General features: G+C 41.3%; 1 protein-coding gene across 1 annotated transcript; it reads right to left on the bottom strand.

The window, feature by feature from the left end:
- Window positions 1–1,364: 1,364 nt before the first annotated feature.
- On the bottom strand, window positions 1,365–3,159 carry stc1l (stanniocalcin 1, like). The gene is made up of 4 exons (XM_058411250.1): window positions 2,985–3,159; window positions 2,710–2,852; window positions 2,389–2,600; window positions 1,365–1,884 (listed from the first exon to the last, which is right to left on the bottom strand). Exons 1-4 carry the CDS (start codon window positions 3,094–3,096, stop codon window positions 1,572–1,574), a joined length of 780 nt encoding a protein of 259 aa, XP_058267233.1. The 5' UTR covers window positions 3,097–3,159; the 3' UTR covers window positions 1,365–1,571.
- Between the last annotated feature and the right edge of the window lie 16,373 nt (window positions 3,160–19,532).

Below are 19,532 nucleotides of genomic sequence, written 5' to 3'. Positions count from 1 at the left end.
AGCCATACTGCACCTGCACCTTTATCTTACCTTCCTACTGCAAACTGAGTTTTGCAGTGGTTGCTAATGTACAATTAATGTACAGTTAATATTTCCATCTGCACTGACTGTAGCATTGGTAATTTAGTTGTTTGCACTTGTTCACTTTTTATACATTATAATACTGCACTACACCAAACAGGCATAATATTATGACCATGTAATGGTTAAGGACAATGTACATTGTGTGCAGAGTGCAAACTGGGACTCTGGCAAGACTAACTATGGCAGCAAAACAAATCCAGAATGTGATGCAGACATGAGGGCACCATGGGAAATAAAGCAGCCAACCACTCTACCATCAGCAAACCTGAGTGTAGGTATAAGAGTGGGGTGGGGCAACAACATCCAAACGTCCCAGTTCACCAAAACACTTTATAGCCATGAACCCTTCAGATCTGTTCCTTTACCTTAACTAAACTATTTATAAAGGCTTGACTAAACAAATGTGTTTTCAGCCTTGACTTTAACACTGAAATAACCCTTAAAGCTTCCACAGTCACTTCCCCATATGGATGCTATCTCAAATCATTATGTTGTCTCATTTAAAGTGTGTCTTAGACATGATATGTGCGGTTTGATATGTCAGTGTGTTAAAGGTACATTTACATCTGCTACTGCAGATACAGTGGGTAAAATAAGTATCGAACACGTCACCATTTCTTTTAGTAAATACATTTCTAAAGGTGCTATTGACATGAAAATTTCACCAGATGTTGGTAACAACCCATTCAATACACACATGTGAAGAAATCGAACCATAGATGTCCATACATTAAGCTATGTGTAATAATGTGTAATGACACACAGAAAAAGTATTGAACACATGAAGAAATGGAGGTGCAAAAATCAATGGAAAGAAATCAATCAGTAATTAGAAAGCAATCCTGCCCCTTGTCAGTACATATTAATAACAGATGTTTCAGTTCCAACTGATGGTGTTCAATACATATTTTAGCCGCTGTATGACAGAATTTGTATAAATAATGGTAAACTAAATTAGACGTAGGAAGAGGTAGGGAATTAGTGATAGACCAAATAATGTCTAGCTTGTATGTCATTAAGACAGACTGGGACAAATTTGTGAAATAATTGACACAATTGTAAATATGTAAATGATGAAGATAATGTAACTAAAACTACAACAGATAGTTTGAGACCACCATATAACATCCTGGATGAAGTGCTCACAATACAGTGAAGACAATATTGTTTGAATAAATATTATAATTTGTACAAATTAAGCAGAGTTCAATATTTGAATATTTAAATGCATATAAAAATTAGAAAGGCATACAGTGCCAGGAACCACATAAACAAGTATGTTTGACATTATTCATTTATTTGAAGCAAGTGCATGATATTAGGAACTTCTATATGCAAGATGCTAATCTGTAGTCAGAGATTTCTATTACTTTGATTACTACTGTTGCTGAGATGCAACACTAAAAAGTAATATTTTGACACCATATATGTCATGGCTGATTGACTATATATGTGCTAAGTAAAAAATGTTCCCCTAAATTATTTCTTTAATGTGTTAGCATCTTGGTGTTCAGCGTCTTATCTTCAACTGAGCGTTTCTTGGCAAAGAGGTGATTTGGTTCTCTATTATGCAAATCAGGTTGGATCTTGAACATGGGTGCTCCCATGGGCCAGCGAAAGCCCTCCAGGCCATCAATACCAGCAGTACTATGACCAAAGTCCTGGGGACAGGGCTTCTTTTGCAGCAGCTGAAAGAGGGTGAGCATATCAGGGTCTAGCCTAGCCACTAGTCCAGAACGGACCACTTCCACAGTCTCCTCGTCACAGTCCAAAAGGCTTTGAAGCAGTGTGCTGTAGTACCTATAATGCAAAGAGCTTAGTATTTATACCATCCAATCATTATAGAATATGTGGAGCATATTTTGATGATCATGCCTGTGAATCATTTTCATTTTTACTATACAAAATCCTGCAATATGTGGTAAAGTTACACTAGCACATGTTTTTTTATATACTATAATATCCAGCAGTGAATCACATAATTTCCCCAAACTGTATTATATTGAATCCAGCAGTTCTTATGTGCATACAAGCAGCAATCTTTCGTATTTAAAGGAGTAAGCTAAAAGCCATATAGTCTACATTCTGGTAAAATTGTCTTAAATTCTGGTCAAGTCTTTGTAAATTTTATTTCAACTCAGTTATTACAACTGTCCTGGCCAACTTGATATTAACATTCATTTAAATGGGATGCCAGACTATAATAGGGCTTAAAATCAATCAATATTTGTGCTACAGCCTTGCTTGTCTTATTATCCTAAAGGATTACTGATCAGAGATTTAATTTAATTTAATTAGAGTTACCTGTTTGGAAAATGTCGAGGCACCTGCACTACTTCTCCAATGGCATCAGAGTTTGAGCGGGCTACGCCACAGATGTCCAGTTTTTTGTAACACTCCTCTTGCACATCAGTAATCATTTTCTGGAAGGTGCCACAGCGTCGGATGGTCTGAAAAATCTTGGTGGTGATACCATTGGCAATGCACTTGATACTCTCCTTGACAAAGGTCTTACCCTACATTCAAATAAATTTGTCATTAAAAATTACTTTTCTCATATATTTAACAATCAAAGTATTATTTGTAGTAACTTATTCAATAATTTACATGTTTTAATGTGATTACCTCTGTGTTAAAAACTGCTGCTGCATGGAGAAAGATGTTGCAGATGTCATGCATTCCATCAGTGCCACACGTACAATTTTCCAGGCAGGAGAATGTGCTACAACCCACTTGTGGGGCACTGTTCAGGCAGCGGACCACTTCCACTAGATCATATGAAATAACAAATTAAACACTTTTCAACAATATAAATAAAATATTCAAATGATTCTGTGTAGTTCTGTAAGCAAACTGAACAAAATGTATAACATATTTTGGAAACTATATGGAATACTTACCTGGACTGTTGGCTGCAAAACGAGTTTTTCTTATTGTAGGTGCATGCTGTTCTCTTTCAAAAGCAGATAAAGCTGAGACAAGGAATATCAGAAAACCAATTCTTAGGAGCATGTTTGTAGCTCTAGTCAGATGTGTCTCTACCTGATACTGATTTTTCTGTTTGAGGGTGGAAGGAAAAACACTGGGTTATATAGCTTGCTAGTTTTTAGATTAACAGGTCATTAATTCTTAATCTGGTTACCTGATCAATCAGAGATAAGTATCTCACAGGTAGGTCAGAACTGAACATCCAAAACTTTCCATAGTCTCATTAATATTCATGAGTCTTAATAAAAGTCTGTTGAGTAGTTTCCACTGTGTCCAATAAGTCTGTTGTGCCTGCTCTTTGCCCTTTTTTGGACCCTCCTCAGAGCTTCCTGATAAATGATTTCACTACACAATATTTAATACTTAAAACAAAACAGTAATATGGAGATATATTTATGGACTGAGATCAGTAGAACTGTACATTTATTTTCCCAGTGAACATTGTTAAAACGGTTAATGGAACAATTCCATTCCTAGTACATGCCCTAAGGCTAACAATCTCCCAGAGTCTTAGATACTGGCAGGAATGCTATTTGTTTAACTTTATTTTGATTAATTATTTAACTAACAGTCACGTGTTGGAGATGAAATAGGATGAGTATGGTTAGCATTTTGTATTTTACAAAGTGTAACTAGGGCATGTAACATGATATCCATTACATTCCTAAGAGTCTAAAAATATAGCTAAAATGTATAGAGTATGTTTAAAGATGCTTTCTCTTATGACATTTGACTTACTTCATTTAATTCCTGCTCCCTGCTATAATCCTTCCTATTACACTTGACTTAGCCTTTCACAATCTCAAGTCCTCTTTCAAAACCACTCACAGATCCTGTGCCTTGCCTTGAGTCCCATTTTGGCCTTCATCCCTACATTACATTAGTCTCTACTGCTGTTTTGCTGCTGTTCCTTTGCTAATCTTAGAGAATGAGAAAGATGGTTCAGGTGCCATGCATATTCAAATTTTGTGACTCTTCTCATGCTTTGTGTAGGTTTTTAATTTTTACCCACTGGATTGAAGAGGAGTAGCACATGGACTGCCATGTAGGAACAAATAAAGTCCTGGCATAACCAGGTAAGAAACCCGGCATCTAGTGATGTCTGTGGGTTACAGACTTCAGGTAGTCATTGGCTCCAAAGTATTTACAACTAATTAATTTAGTTTATGATTTTGTTTGTTTCTCTGATTAAGTGCTTGGTTTGATTTATAATAACAACTTGCTTGATTTCATTTATAATAACATTTCATCAGTCAACATTATTTGTACAAATCATGACAAACTTTCACAAGCAGACAAATCTATTTATGTGTTTTATCATTAATTAGCTTGTATATTTCTGATTTATAATATCCAGCTATTTTTGTTGTTGCAACATTTTTCACACACACTCGTTCACACAGTGTCCTCATACAGTTGTGCAACCAGTTTTTCAAATTGGATCAACAAGCAAGGACAAAATATTTAGCAGCAACCTTCTTAAAAATGAATATACAATGGCATGTCAACCTACATACATACAGTGCATACATGATACATACATACCTGATAGCTGTAGCAAAGGGAAGTGCCAAGTACAAACACATAATCAGGTAAGATAAGGCTTATTGTTCACAATGTTTCTTAAAAGTTAAAGGTAGTCTGTGCTAGAGGGAAATAAATAAAAAGAATGGTGATATAAATGGCTATAGATTAGGTGTAGCCTAGTGTAAGAATGGTAAAATAAACTCTAATGTCATCCCCCTATTTGTTTACACAACATGGAGCCAAAGCAAGCACAAGCAATGTGCAATGCACTCACCAGCTTCTAAGGTAGGAAGAAAAAAACTGTAAAAATTGGTCTAATGGCCATGTTTCTTTGCTTGTTGGCAAACTGGTTGTAGGTAGTGTGCAGGTTTTGTCCAGGTTTTTGTCAGATATAGTTGCCAACCCTAATACTATATATATATATATATATACACTATATTGCCAAAAGTATTCGCTCACCCATCCAAATAATCAGAATCAGGTGTTCCAATCACTTCCATGGCCACAGGTGTATAAAATCAAGCACCTAGGCATGCAGACTGTTTTTACAAACATTTGTGAAAGAATGGGTCGCTCTCAGGAGCTCAGTGAATTCCAGCGTGGAACTGTGATAGGATGCCACCTGTGCAACAAATCCAGTCGTGAAATTTCCTCGCTCCTAAATATTCCACAGTCAACTGTCAGCTGTATTATAAGAACGTGGAAGTGTTTGGGAACGACAGCAACTCAGCCACGAAGTGGTAGGCCACGTAAACTGACGGAGCGGGGTCAGCGGATGCTGAGGCGCATAGTGCGAAGAGGTCGCCAACTTTCTGCAGAGTCAATCGCTACAGACCTCCAAACTTCATGTGGCCTTCAGATTAGTTCAAGAACAGTGCGCAGAGAGCTTCATGGAATGGGTTTCCATGGCCAAGCAGCTGCATCCAAGCCATACATCACCAAGTGCAATGCAAAGCGTCGGATGCAGTGGTGTAAAGCACGCCGCCACTGGACTCTAGAGCAGTGGAGACGCGTTCTCTGGAGTGACCAATCGTGCTTCTCCATCTGGTAATCTGATGGACGAGTCTGGGTTTGGCGGTTGCCAGGAGAACGGTACTTGTCTGACTGCATTGTGCCAAGTGTAAAGTTTGGTGGAGGGGGGATTATGGTGTGGGGTTGTTTTTCAGGAGCTGGGCTTGGCCCCTTAGTTCCAGTGAAAGGAACTCTGAATGCTTCAGCATACCAAGACATTTTGGACAATACCATGCTCCCAACTTTGTGGGAACAGTTTGGAGCTGGCCCCTTCCTCTTCCAACATGACTGTGCACCAGTGCACAAAGCAAGGTCCATAAAGACATGGATGACAGAGTCTGGTGTGGATGAACTTGACTGGCCTGCACAGAGTCCTGACCTCAACCCGATAGAACACCTTTGGGATGAATTAGAGCAGAGACTGAGAGCCAGGCCTTCTCGTCCAACATCAGTGTGTGACCTCACAAATGCGCTTCTGGAAGAATGGTCAAAAATTCCTATAAACACACTCCTAAACCTTGTGGACAGCCTTCCCAGAAGAGTTGAAGCTGTTATAGCTGCAAAGGGTGGACCGACGTCATATTGAACCCTATGGATTAGGAATGGGATGTCACTTAAGTTCATATGCGAGTCAAGGCAGGTGAGCAAATACTTTTGGCAATATAGTGTATATATATATATATATATATATATATATCGTGATAAAATTAAGACACCCCCAATAGCTCTGATAGCTAGTGTTTCCCCCATTGGCTAAAATAACCTCATTGAGACATTTCTTGTAGCCATCTACCAGTTTCTGACATCGACTGGAAGAAAGTTTCCCCCACTACTCAATGCAGAATTCTTTCAGCTGTGTGATGTTTGGGGGTTTCTTGTATGCACAGTCCATTTCAAATCACCCCAGAGGATCTCAATAGGCTTTAGATCTGGGCTTTGACTTGGCCATTCATAAGACTTCCATATCCATTTTAAGTACAAATAAATGTGGGGGTATCCTTACTTTTTCCTCACAAGATATTGGATTTTTTATTACATTTTACAGGTTGTTTAAAAAAGACTTTTCTTTGGTTTTATTTGCTTAGTTATATTACTTAAATCTTTCAATATTGTTAAAATGAAGATCAAATTCCCATATGATTAACAATTTTAAAAAAAAACTTTCATGGCTTTCATGGGGTGTCCTAATTTTTTCAGATGATTTGGGGAGACAAGGGTGGCCCGTGTGATAAGATCCAACAGACGAGCTACTGTTGCTCAAATATCACGTGGATGGCCGGGTGCATGTGCATCACTTACCTGGGGAACACATGGTACCAGGATGCACTATGGGAAGAAGGCAAGCCAGTGGAGGCAGTGTCATGCTTTGGGCAATGTTCTGCTGGGAAACCTTGGGTCCTGCCATCCATGTGGATATTAATTTGACATGTACCACCTACCTAAGCATTTACACCCTTACATGGAAATGGTATTCCCCAGATCTTAATCCAATCGAGCATCTGTGGGATGTGCTGGACAAACAAGTCGGATCCATTAAGGCCCCCCCCCACAACATACAAGACTTAAAGGATCTGCTGTCAATATCTTGGTGCCAGCTACCACAGCACACCTTCAGGGTCTAGTACCTCTCCCAATCTACCAAATACTGAAGTTTACCCCTACGGCACCTGGAATCTAGAAGGGCGTGTACCAGATAGGCAGGAGAGCAGTGTCCAGTGGGGGAGGAGGTTCAATGTAAATGGCTTTTTGGTTGGGGGGGTGCACTGGTTTAAGCAAGAAGATGTGGAATGTGGGAGAGATGTGATAGGTAGACGGAAATTGGAGTCCGTATGTGACAGGGTTGACAATTCTGAAGGGGCCTATGAAACGAGGACTTTCCAGGGTCATTAAGGCATTGGGAGAGCACAGCTCCGATTCCACAGCTGGAAGCATTGACTTCTTTAATGAAGTATTGGGGTCAGGGTGCTTAAGAATGGGTGCTGTGATAAAACGAGTTTTTAGTTTTTGCTTTGGAGGTTTCAGGCCATAGAATCCTTTTGGGATTTCCCCATAGGAGGGAGGTGATAGAGGAGGCCAATGAACTGTAATTTTTGATGAATCATTGATAAAATTTGATGAATCCCAGGAAAGGTTGCAATTCCTTTACAGTAGTGGTTAGTGGCCATTCGGTCACCACTTTTACTTTGCTTTGGTCCATCCACCCGCCTTGTGTAATTACACATCCCAAAAATGTGATGGTGTTTTTGTGAAATTCACACTCCTCCACTTTCACATAGAGTTGATGCTGAAGTAGGCATGTGAGGACAGCATGTACGTTAATATAGGTCTATATGTAGTTAATTATGTCACAGTGGTAGGTCTTTAAATTTCTTGTTCACAAAGGCTTAGAATACAGCTGGCACATTGGTTAGTCCGTAAGGCATTACTAAATATTCATAGTGACCCCAGGTGGTGTGAAAAGCAGTTTTCCATTAGTCTACCTCATTGATGTGAATGAGATTGTACACACTTCTTAAAGCTTGGTAAAGACATGTGCTTCTCCTGAAGCTGTTCTAAGGCAAATTCAAATTCACATACATAATCTGTATGATATGCAGTGAAATGTTTGCACAACTGTTTTGACCCTTGTTTTGAAAAAGGAATAAGGACAGAATAAAATAAAAGAATAAAATATAAGATAGATAGATAGATAGATAGATAGATAGATAGATAGATAGATAGATAGATAGATAGATAGATAGATAGATAGATAGATAGATAGATAGAAGAGTTCTGTACAAACCGGAGTGTATTGTGTGTAGTGTGTAGTTTATTGTACAGTCCAGGACAGAGAGTAGTGTCAGCACTGCCTTTGCCACCCTGAATGAAGTTAAAGAGTCGCATGGCATGTGGGAGGAACGACCTCCTCAGTCTGTCAGTGGAGCAGGGCAGTGACAGCAACCTGTCACTGAAGCTGCTTCTCTGTCTGGAGATGACAGAGCCCACAATCAAGCCCAGCTTCCTCACCAGCTTGTCCAGACATGAAGCGTCCTTCTTCTTGATGCTGCCTCCTCAGCACACTGCCACATAGAAGAGGGCACTCACCACAACAGTCTGATAGAACATCTGCAGCAGCTTCTTGCAGATGTTAAAGGAAGCCAGCCTTCTTAGGAAGCCAGCTCTGTCCTTTCCTGCAAAGAGCGTCTGTGTTGGCAGTCCAGTCCATTTTATCATCCAGCTGTACTCCAAGGTATTTGTAGGTTTTGACAACCTCCACACAGTTACCATTGATAGTCACAGGCTCAGGTTGAGGCCTGGGCCTCCTGAAGTCCACCACCGTCTCCCTTGTCTTTGTGGTGTTTAGGTGCAGATGATTAACGTCACACCATGTAATGAAGTCCCATATCAGTTTTCTGTACTCCTTCTCCTGTCCCTTCCTGATACAGCCAACGATAGCAGTGTCGTCCGCGAACTTTTGCACATAGCAGAACTCTGAGTTATACTGAAAGTCCGACGTGTACATGGTGAACAGAACCAGAGACAGCACAGTCCCTTGTGATGCTCCCGTACTGCTGACCACAGTGTCAGACCTGCAATCCCCCAGTCTCACATACTGAGGTCTGCCTGTCAGGTAGTCTGTGATCCACGCCACCAGGTGTGAGCTTACTCCCATCTCTGTTAATTTATCTCTGAGGAGCAGCGGCTGGATAGTGTTGAATGCACTGGAGAAGTTCAAAAATGTTATTCTCACAGCCCCGCTGCAGCTGTCGAGGTAAGAGAGGGATCTGTGAAGCATGTAGGTAATGGCATCCTCCACTCCCACCTTCTCCTGGTATGCAAACTGCAGAGGGTCGAGGGCGTGGCGGACCTGTGGCCCAATGTAGTGTAGTAGCACCTGCTCCATGGTCTTCATTATGTGAGACGTCAGGGCGACTGGCCTGAAGTCATTCAGCTCTCCAGGGCATGGTTTCTTTGGGACTGGGATGATGCAGGATGTTTTTCACCACCAAGGTACCCTCTCCTGTTCCAGGCTCAGGTTAAAGATGCACTGTAAAGGGTCTCCCAGCTCCATTGCGCAGGCCTTCAGTAGTCATGGAGATACTCCATCTGGGCCTGCAGCTTTGCTGGGACGAAGCCTCCTCAGCTCTCCACACACCTGGGCTGCTGTGATCATGGGTGGAGGGATATTCTCCTCCTCTGTGCCACAGTTGTTCTCAGTGGGTAGATTGAAAGCAGAAGTGGGGGTGGGGAGTGCAATGTACTGAGGTGTGAATGAGTTGGAGTCGTCAAACCTGTTGAAGAAATTGTTCAGCTGGTTCGCTATTCCCACACCTCCTTCCATGGTGTTACCCTGCTTCGAACTGCATCCGGTTATTGTCTTCCCACACTTCTTTCATGCTGTTGTTTTGCAACATTTGCTCCAGCTTCCTCCTGTACTGCTCCTTCGCCTCCCTGAGCTGGACTTTTAGTTCCTTCTGCACACGCTTAAGCTCCTGCTGATCACCATCCCTAAAGGCCCTCTTCTTCTAGTTCAGAGGTCCCTTGATATCACTTGTGATCCAGGGCTTGTTGTTTGCATAGCAGTGTATAGTTCTTACTAGAACAACGTCCATACAGAAGTTGATGTAGTCAGTATTGCAGTCAACAACATCCTCAATGTTCCCACTGTGAGACCCCTGCAGTACATCCCAGTCTGTGTCCCCGAAGCAGTCCCTCAGGATCTGCTCAGCCTCAGGAGACCACTTCCTGAAAGAGTGTGTGGTTGTTGGTAGTCTTCTCACTCATTGTTTATAGTGATGCTGAAGCAGAATAAGGTTGTGGTCTCCTTTTCCAAGTGCAGGCAGCGGGGTGGCTCTGTATGCATCCTTTATGTTGGCATACAGTAAATCAGACCTATGCATTTTACGGCCTGCAGGACACATTCGGCCCTTTGGACATCCCTGTCTGGCCCACATTAAGTCAGTCAAACATAAATGAACAAGTATTTATGCTGTGCATGCAATACAACTATGTTGCTTTTATTTTGAAAAGCCTGGTGTTTTATTATTTATCTATGGATGTGCATACGTGAGTGCATGTCTGAACAGCAACAGGTGATGCTGGCATGTTAATGCTGGTCAGCTACCCCTAAAAATGTCAGCTCCCATTAAAAAAAGAAAAGTTGATTCCGAATGCTGAGTTTTCAACAAGACATGGACTGCAAAATATTTATTTACAGAAATCAAAGGTAAAGCCATGTGCTTAGTTTGTGGTACACAGGTCGCTGTGTTCAAAGATTACAATCTGAATTGCCACTACGTGACCAAACATGAGGAGAAATACAAGAAATTGTCTGATGAAGAGCGCACAAAGGAGACAGATGCTAGCCACGCTGCAAACCCGACAAAGACTTTTTACAAAACTTCGCACACCCAGAGATGTGGCTGTCAAGACAAGTTATGTCATCTCACAAAATCGCTGGAAAAAGTAAAGCATTTTCTGACAGAATTTATTAAGGAGTGCATGGTGGACTCTGCTGCCCTGATATGCCCAGAGAAAAAGGGAGCATTTGAGAACGTGCCCCTCTCCCAATGCACTGTAACCAGAAGGGTTGAGGACATCGCGGGAAATCTGGAGCTTCAGCTGAGGAACAGAGCGGTCAACTTTGACCATTTTTCACTGGCTCTGGATGAAAGCTGCGATTTGAATGAAGTTGAGCAGTTGCTTATCTTTAATATAATGCAAAACATCTTTCCAGTATTAGTGAAGATTAACAAGTTAAAAATAAAATGAAACAGTGATGCAATGATTTTTTGTTTTAAGCTGTTTATTACTTTTGTTGGATTATTTTCCTCTTTGAACTACACAACAATTCATAAATTTACATAAATATTTACAGAATATCCTTATTCTTCTGATTGCCAGTAGCAGCTAATCAAAATATATATTTTATTGCTTTTTAGAATGGGAGAAAATTAATAGTGAGCAGAATTAAGGCCCCCTGTAGAAATTAACTGCCCAGCCCTGCAGATGGTCTTATTTCCCCTGGTGTTACAGTCCACATACTGGGAGAAAGCAGGCAGTGTTGTGTCCAGAGTAACATGATTAAAGTCCCCAGAGATTAACACCATCATCTCAGAATGTTGCATTTGTAACCTAGCAACAGCAGAGTGGATGACTTCACACAGTACTTCCGCGTTGGCGCGAGGGGAGATGTAAACAATGAGAACAATGGCGTGTCCAAACTCTCTGGGCAAGTAATAGGGACGCAAACTTACAGCCAGAAGTTTGATGTCCCTGCAGCAGTTGGAGATTTTTATGCTCACATGCCCAGGATTACACCACCTCGTGTTCACATAAATGGTGAGTCCTCCTTCTTTCCGCTTCCCGCAGGCTTTAGTGTCTCTGTCCGCCCTGACTGTGCTGAAGCTGGGTAGCTCCACGGTAGCATCCAGAATGCTAGACATTAGCCATGTTTCACAGAAGCACAATAAACTGCACTTTCTGTAGATTTTATCATTTTTCACCAGCGCAGCCAGCTTGTCGATCTTGTTCGGTAGCGAGTTCACGTTTCCCATGATTACAGAAGGTACTGAAGGCTTATATCGCCACTTCTTCACTAACCGCTTAGCTTTTAGCTTAGCTCCGGCTCTGCAGCCGCGATACCGCCTCCTCACCTCGTCAGTTAAATGGGGAACCATGCCGGTGGGGGACTTTTTCAGAGCAAGAAGTTGGTTTCTCGAATAAACGAGTTTTGGCTTGTGAAAATCCATATCCATAGGATAGATAATCAGATGCACACACAAAAGCACACACACAAAAAAAGAAAAACACGGAAAAAAATAGCAAGGCATGCACGGAGCTGATGTTGTCAGATGTTGTCAAAGATAAGTCCAACCACAACGGTGTCATCAGCAGACTTGATGGTGGTGGAGTTGGTAGTGGCCATGCAGTCATATGTGTACAATGAGTACAACAGGGGGCTCAGAACACTACCCTGGAGGGCTCCAGTGCTGAGGGTGAGGGAGGCTGAGACATGTAGAAATAGAAATAGTTTTTATTTGTCACATACACATTACAGCACAGTGAAATTCTTTCTTTGCATCCAATCCTTAGAGGTTGGGGTCAGAGCACAGGGTCAGCCATGATACAGCACCCCTGGAGCAGAGAGGGTTAAGAGCCTTGCTCAAGGGAAATTTGGCAGTGCTGGGGCTAGAACCCCCGATCTTCTGGTCAACAACCCAGAGCCTTAACCACTTGAGCTGCCACCACCACCAGGACAGGAACAATGATGGACTCTTTGAAGCATGTGGGGATTGCTGACTGGCTTAAAGAGAGATTGAATATATCTGTGAAGACGGGTGCTATCTGGTCAGCGCAGGCTCTTAGGATTCGACCTGAGATTCCGTCTGGTCCTGCTGCTTTCCTGGTGTTCACTCTCCTGAAGGCTTTCCTCACGTCATGCTCGAAAATGATGAACACGTTTGCGGTGTTGGAATACTCTTCCTGTCTGCAGCCTTTAGCATTAGCATCGTTGGCTGTAGCCTCGAAGCTAGTGTTGAAGCTGTTCAGCTCATCTGCCAGAGACATGTCCACATTCATCATAACGGATGTTGGTGCTTTATAGACTGTTATCATCCATAGTCCCTGCCACAGGCTCCTAGAGTGACTCTGTTGGAGGTGTGACTCTAGTTTCCTCCCGTAGCGCTGCTTTGCCTCCTTCACCTCCTTCACCGCTTTCCGAACGTTGTATGACGCAGCCTTGTACGAGTCCATGTCACCCGACGCAAGTCCCACGTTATATGCAGCAGTGCAAGATCTTAGAGCATTGCGAATGGTCTTATCCACCCACGGCTTCTGATTGGGAAATGTTCTGATGGTCATTTTTTGCACAGTATCATCTACTAGTTTCCTTATAAATCCCACAACCGCTTCTGTAAACACATTGATGTCATCAGAGCTGTGCCAGAACATGTCCCAGTCTGCGTCATCGAGTGCATCCTGTAGAGTGGCCACCGATTGGTCCATCCAGCGTGTGACCTCCCTCTGAGCTGGAACTTCCTGCTTGAGCCTTTGTTTATATTTTGGCATGAGGAAGATGGCAGCATGGTCAGATTTCCCAAACGGGGGCGAGATTGTGCCTTGTAGCCATCTTTGATTGTTGTGTAACAGTGGTCCAGTGTCCTTTTACCCCTGGTGGGGCAGGTGATGTGCTATAAAAGTTCGCAGCGTCCCGGTGTTGTGTCTGGTGCTGTGTGAGTGCCTCATGCAGCTCACATAAAGCAGTGTCCGTGTCCGCCTGTGGTGGAATATAAACGGCGCTGACTATGACCGATGTAAACTCCCGAGGAAGGTAAAATAGACAACATTTGATAGACAATGGGTTGGGTGTACAGGAGCGTGTGAGAGGAACAACACTCATGCTGTTGCACCAGGTACTGTTCACCATTATACACACGCGGCCTCCCCTTGACTTCCCTGATTCCAGTGTTCTGTCCTTGCAGTGAAGAACTCGGCCAGCTGGATGGCGTGGATCGGTACTCCTGGGTTTAGCCATGTCTCGGTGAAGCAGAGGAGATTGCAGTCCCAAATGTCTCTCTGGAACTTTACCCTGGCCCTGAGGTCATCGAGCTTGTTTTCCAGTGACTGGACATTGGCGAGCTGGATGCTAGAAAGAGGTGTGCGGTGTGCACGGGCTCTCAGCCTGTTCCTGACGCCGGCTCGTTTCCCCCAGGGCCGCCGCTTCCTTTGTTTTCCCTCAGGACCACTACAATTAGGCTACCATTAGGCAGCCAGGACTAGAGGAAATGGAAACGGGTAGCATACTGTGATCAAGTTTAGACCTCATTAATCAATGCAAAGTCCACCATCTTTTTTTCTACAAAGAAGAATCCAGTGGTGGCAAGGGAGATGGATGGTCAGATGTAACCAGCTGTAATACAGATTGGGGTGGTGCATGGCAGAGTGGGAAACTGATGATAGCCAATCAAATGTCAAAATGGCAGGCTAATGGTTATTTTAAGATTATGAAAGGAATGCAATACAATACAACATGCAATACAAATGTCAAGAACTGAAAAATTGTGTTTAAAAACTACTTCAAGCTTAAGATTAAGCCAGGGAAATTTTTAGCAATTATTTATTAGTGATTATTCACGATTCGATATGCAGCTAGAAATGAGGCTCATGCTGCTTTTTTCTGGGATGCTGGCTGTGGCGTTGAGTTTTAGAATAAAATTTGATCGCCCTTTGTTGGCATATGCAGAATGTTTTTTTTGTGAGGGCTGTTGAAGTTTTGAGGATTTCATGCTAACATATTCCAACTTTTCTAAGTATAAAGGACACTGAGGGACTTCCTCACCCTCTGGACCTTCGCAGGCAATAGAACCAAGATCAAAGTAGGACTGGTCATATTTTCTGTGTGGCTCCTTTTAGATTTTGTTGTTTTGACTTCTCACAGGTCCATTGTGCCTTTAGTTTTAAAAACTGGTGGTGGCTCTAGTGGTTAAGGCTCTGGGTTGTTGACCAGAAGATCAGGGGTTCAAGCTTCAGCACCGCCAAGTTGCCACTGTTGGACCCTTGAGCAAAGGCCCTTAACTCTCTCTGTTCTGGGGGTGCTGTATTATGGCTGACCCTGTGCTCTGACCCCAACCTCCAGGGATGGGATATGTGAAGAATGAATTTCACTGTGCTGTAATGTATGTGACAAATAAAGGCTGTTTCTTTCTGATGCCTGAGTGTCTGGCTGAGATTTCAGATTTGTCATCTTTGTGCACAGATCTGTCACAACATCTGTCAGGAAGGCGGGGGACACATATTTGTAGATGGCTTGGGTTCTAAACCCAATGATGATACCACCTGGTGTGGATATTCAGTCTGTTTTGTACCTAATATTATACACAAAGCTCACTCTATTCCTTTTCTCTAACCTAAAGCTGTGGAATTTGTTACTTTAACAAGGGCATGTTGTCTGTTTAAAGATCAAATAGTAACTATACTGATTCACAATATGATTTTGGTGTAGCTCACAATTTTGGTAATTTGGCATGTACATTCTTTTAAAGTTGCAAATGGTAAGCCCATTTTAGATACAACACTGATTTCTGATCTTTCATCTAGCTGTCATTATTGTCAAGGGTCATGAACAAGGATACTCTTTCTTAGACTCAAGGCTCTTAGTAACTCTCTAGCTGATAAAGTAGCAAAATGGGCTGCCAAAGACATTCTGTAGTTATTTATTTGTGCAAAATAAGTATATCTTGTAAACATATATACAGTGCATATGGGAAAGAATTCACAGTGCTTCACATTTTCCACAATTTGTTATGTTACAGCCTTATTCCAAAATGGATTAAATTCATTATTTTCTTCAAAATTCTACAAACAATATCCCATTATGACAATGTGAAAGAAGTTTGTTTGAAATCTTTGCAAATTTATTAAAAAGAAAAAAAAATCACATGTACATAAGTATTCACAGCCTTTGCTCAATATTTTGTTGATGTACCTTTGGCACCAACTACAGGCTCAAGTCTTTTGAGTATGATACTACAAGCTTGGCACACCTATTTTTGGGCAGTTTCTCCCATTCTTCTTTGCAGGACCTCTCAAACTCCATCAGGTTGGATGGGGAGCATCAGTGCACAGCCATTTTCAGATCTCTCTGGAGATGTTCAATCAGATTCAAGTCTGGGCTCTGGCTGGGCCACTGAAGGACATTCACAGAGTTCTCCCGTAGCCACTACTTTATCTTGGCTGTGTGCTCAGGGTCGATGTGCTTTCGGAAGATGAATCAATCATCGCCCCAGTCTGAGGTCTTCATCAAGGATGTCTCTGTACATTGCTGCATTCATCTTTCCCTCAATCCTGACTAGTCTCCCAGTTCCTGCTGCTGAAAAACATCCCTATTGCATGATGCTGCTACCACCATGCCTCACTGTAGGGATGGTATTGGCCAGGTGATGAGCGGTGCCTGGTTTCCTCCAGACATGCCGCTTGCCATTCAGGCCGAAGAGTTCAATATTTGTTTCATCAGACTAGAGAATTTTGTTGAGAGTCCTTCAGGTGCACTGTACACTTACAATAGCAGCAGTGATTTTCAAAGGAAGGAAATTCACCTGAAATGCCTTCTGCTGTGCAGAAGAGGCAGGTTGTCAGTATAATGTATGAATGATTTTCACTATCCTCACTTTCACTTGCAGGGCGTTTCAATAAAAACCTGTCCAAGGAGGTTTGTTTCTTCCTCCCTTTCAAAATGTTTGGAAAATGAGTGAGGAAGTGTCGTTACACAGCACCAACGCACAACCTGGAGAGATAACCACGTGAACTGAACGCTCGCTGGGCTACCAAGTGGCGGGTGGCGTAAGCTTGCTCGCTCATAACTCAGACCTCGGTTCGTATCTTAAAGCAAAAAATCGACAGACCGACGGCTCGTATCTCGGAAAACTCGTAAGTTGATTCACTCGTAAGTCAAGGTTTCACTGTATGTTTATTTAAATTTGTGATATAAAACCTTTCACCATACAGCAGAAACATACCTTCATTTCTACAGAAACAAGATGTTAAAAATATGGGTTGACTCTGTGCTATATGCAGTGGATATTTTTATAGGCTGCAATTGCTTGGGTGTTTGTGGTTATATTGTGTTTATGTTTGTGATTGTACTTAGTCTATCTTTGCACAGTTCATTTTTAGACAGTAAGTTTATAGACAAAAATTTAATCAGTATATATATATATATATATATATATATATATATATATATATATATATATATATATATATATATATATATATATATGAGAGAGAGAGAGAGAGAGAGAGAGAGAGAGAGAGAAAAAATCAAAAATGATTCCATGTAAGTTGTCTTTTACTCACTCACACTTTAATTGTTATAACATTAGCTTACATTTATTAGGGTAAGAGGGTTATATTAACATTTTGAATACTGTCTTGTCTGCAATTTTCTTGTCTACCCACCATTATATTTAGTATATTTGCTTCGCAAATATCGCATTCGCATTTCCATTAAAAATTTGCTTTTTACTTGAAGTAAACAATAAACGACAAGATGACATCTTCTAAGAAACCTATTTCGAGGGGTTCAAACATGCCTGAAAACAACAAGCCCAGAAGCTAACAACTCCCTGACACCAGAGTCAAGTAATCAAAACCCAAACTTGACCACTACAGAACTTAAATAAGTCTGACTGGTGAGGAGAGAGGATGAGCTCTGGAATAAAACCAAGGATTTGGAAAATCGCAGCAGATGGAATAACATCAAAATAATTTGCCTTAAAGAGGGGAAAGAAGCAGGCTACAAAATGAACGAGTATTTACTAAAGATCCTGTCAGAGGGTTTTGGGTTGACAGACCGGAGTTTGAGATCGCAGTCACCAAGCTTCTGACCTAAGCATAACAATGATCAACATCCCCGGATCGTGTTGGTGAACTGTCTGCATTATACCACAAGGGAAAGAGTCCTGGCTCAAGTGAAAAGGAGCAAAGGAATTAAAATGGGAGGAATGAAAGCTGTCCTTTTTTGAGAACACGTCGAGAGAGAGAGAGAGCAATGATGAGGAAAAACTTCTCTACAGCGAAGAAGTTACTCTGTTGAAAAGAAGATTGATTATAAGAAAAGAGGGAGGTGGAGACTACATATTTTTATGTTGGAGGATAAGGTCTTTGTAAATTCATTACAGGATGACAAAAACATGTTTTTTGAAGTTAATATTGGGGCAACTTCAAGATTAGCAACAGTGTGGGATGCATCTAAAGCATATATCAGGGGAAAATGCATTGCTTATGCCAGTAGAAAGAAAAAAGAATGTGTTGAAAAAGTGAAACTTCTAGAAAAACAAGTCAGTGATTTAGAAAAAGAATTGGTGCAAGGTTTTACAGAATCGAAATTTAAACAGCTTACATTTGCTAGGTTAAGTGGGTTATCTTAACGTTTTGAATACTGTCTTATCTGCAATTTTGTGTTGCACTTGCAAAATGTTAACTTTAAGGTAGTTGTTTTACATTGAGAATTGTTTGTGATGAGTGTTACCTAGCTATATTTAGCTTAACATGTTCAGTTGCAATTTCTCTGACAAGTCAGTTAAATCTTCGAGGGGGTATGTACTTCATTGAAGGCTTCACTGAAAGGAACCACATTGTTTATTTAAGTACTTTGGAGATGGTTGCAAACAGATATTTTGTAGATATGGATTGTTTAAGTCCCATTTAAGCCTGAGTTCAAATAAGGAAATGTTACATGAAATTCACTCTTATGTTAGTGCTAGTTGAGGTTGTATCCCACCCACTGGAGAGAGAAGAATCACAAATAGCACTTTTTAAGACCATTATTGGATGGTACTGGCTGGTGTGCTGTTTGTTCTTTTCTGCCTGTATTTTCTTTGCAGGAACATCCTGCTATGCCTCAAGGCAGTTCATGCTGATTATAGACTACAAAATTGTGAACAGCAATTTGTTTTTCAACAAAAGTTGAAAATATGAAAAACAAGAAGTAATTGTCAGTGAACCCGTCCAGAGAGTCCTCACATTCATCTCAGACCTCTCTTATTATGAATGGAGAAAGGCAAGGTAAAGATGAATCTGTCCTACTGAACTTTTATTTTTTAGGCTAGTATTTTAATTAGCATTGTTTTTGGTTCTGTGAAATTTATGTCAACTGACTTGCTGCACATTTTGGCAAAGGTACTAGATTACATGAAGCATAAGGACAAGGTAACCATCCATACACTGAGGTTAATAAACCTGTTTCAGGAAAGACTTTGAGCATTTGTTTCAAAAATTTTGTGACAATTCAGACTAGGTTAGAGGCTGGTGGCATTGCTAAGATCTAATAAGGTCCTTTAAGGTAAGTAAACTGACCACAAACACATCCTTTAATTTATTAGATGTAAATTTTTCTTAATTATCTGAACACACTACTATTGTATAATCCTTCTTGTCATCAT

This window comes from Hemibagrus wyckioides, linkage group LG16 (assembly GCF_019097595.1).
Source record: "Hemibagrus wyckioides isolate EC202008001 linkage group LG16, SWU_Hwy_1.0, whole genome shotgun sequence".
NCBI classification, from domain to species: Eukaryota; Metazoa; Chordata; class Actinopteri; order Siluriformes; family Bagridae; genus Hemibagrus; species Hemibagrus wyckioides.
The sequence above is the reverse complement of the archived record's forward strand: the minus strand, read 5'-3'. Positions and strand labels throughout refer to the sequence as shown.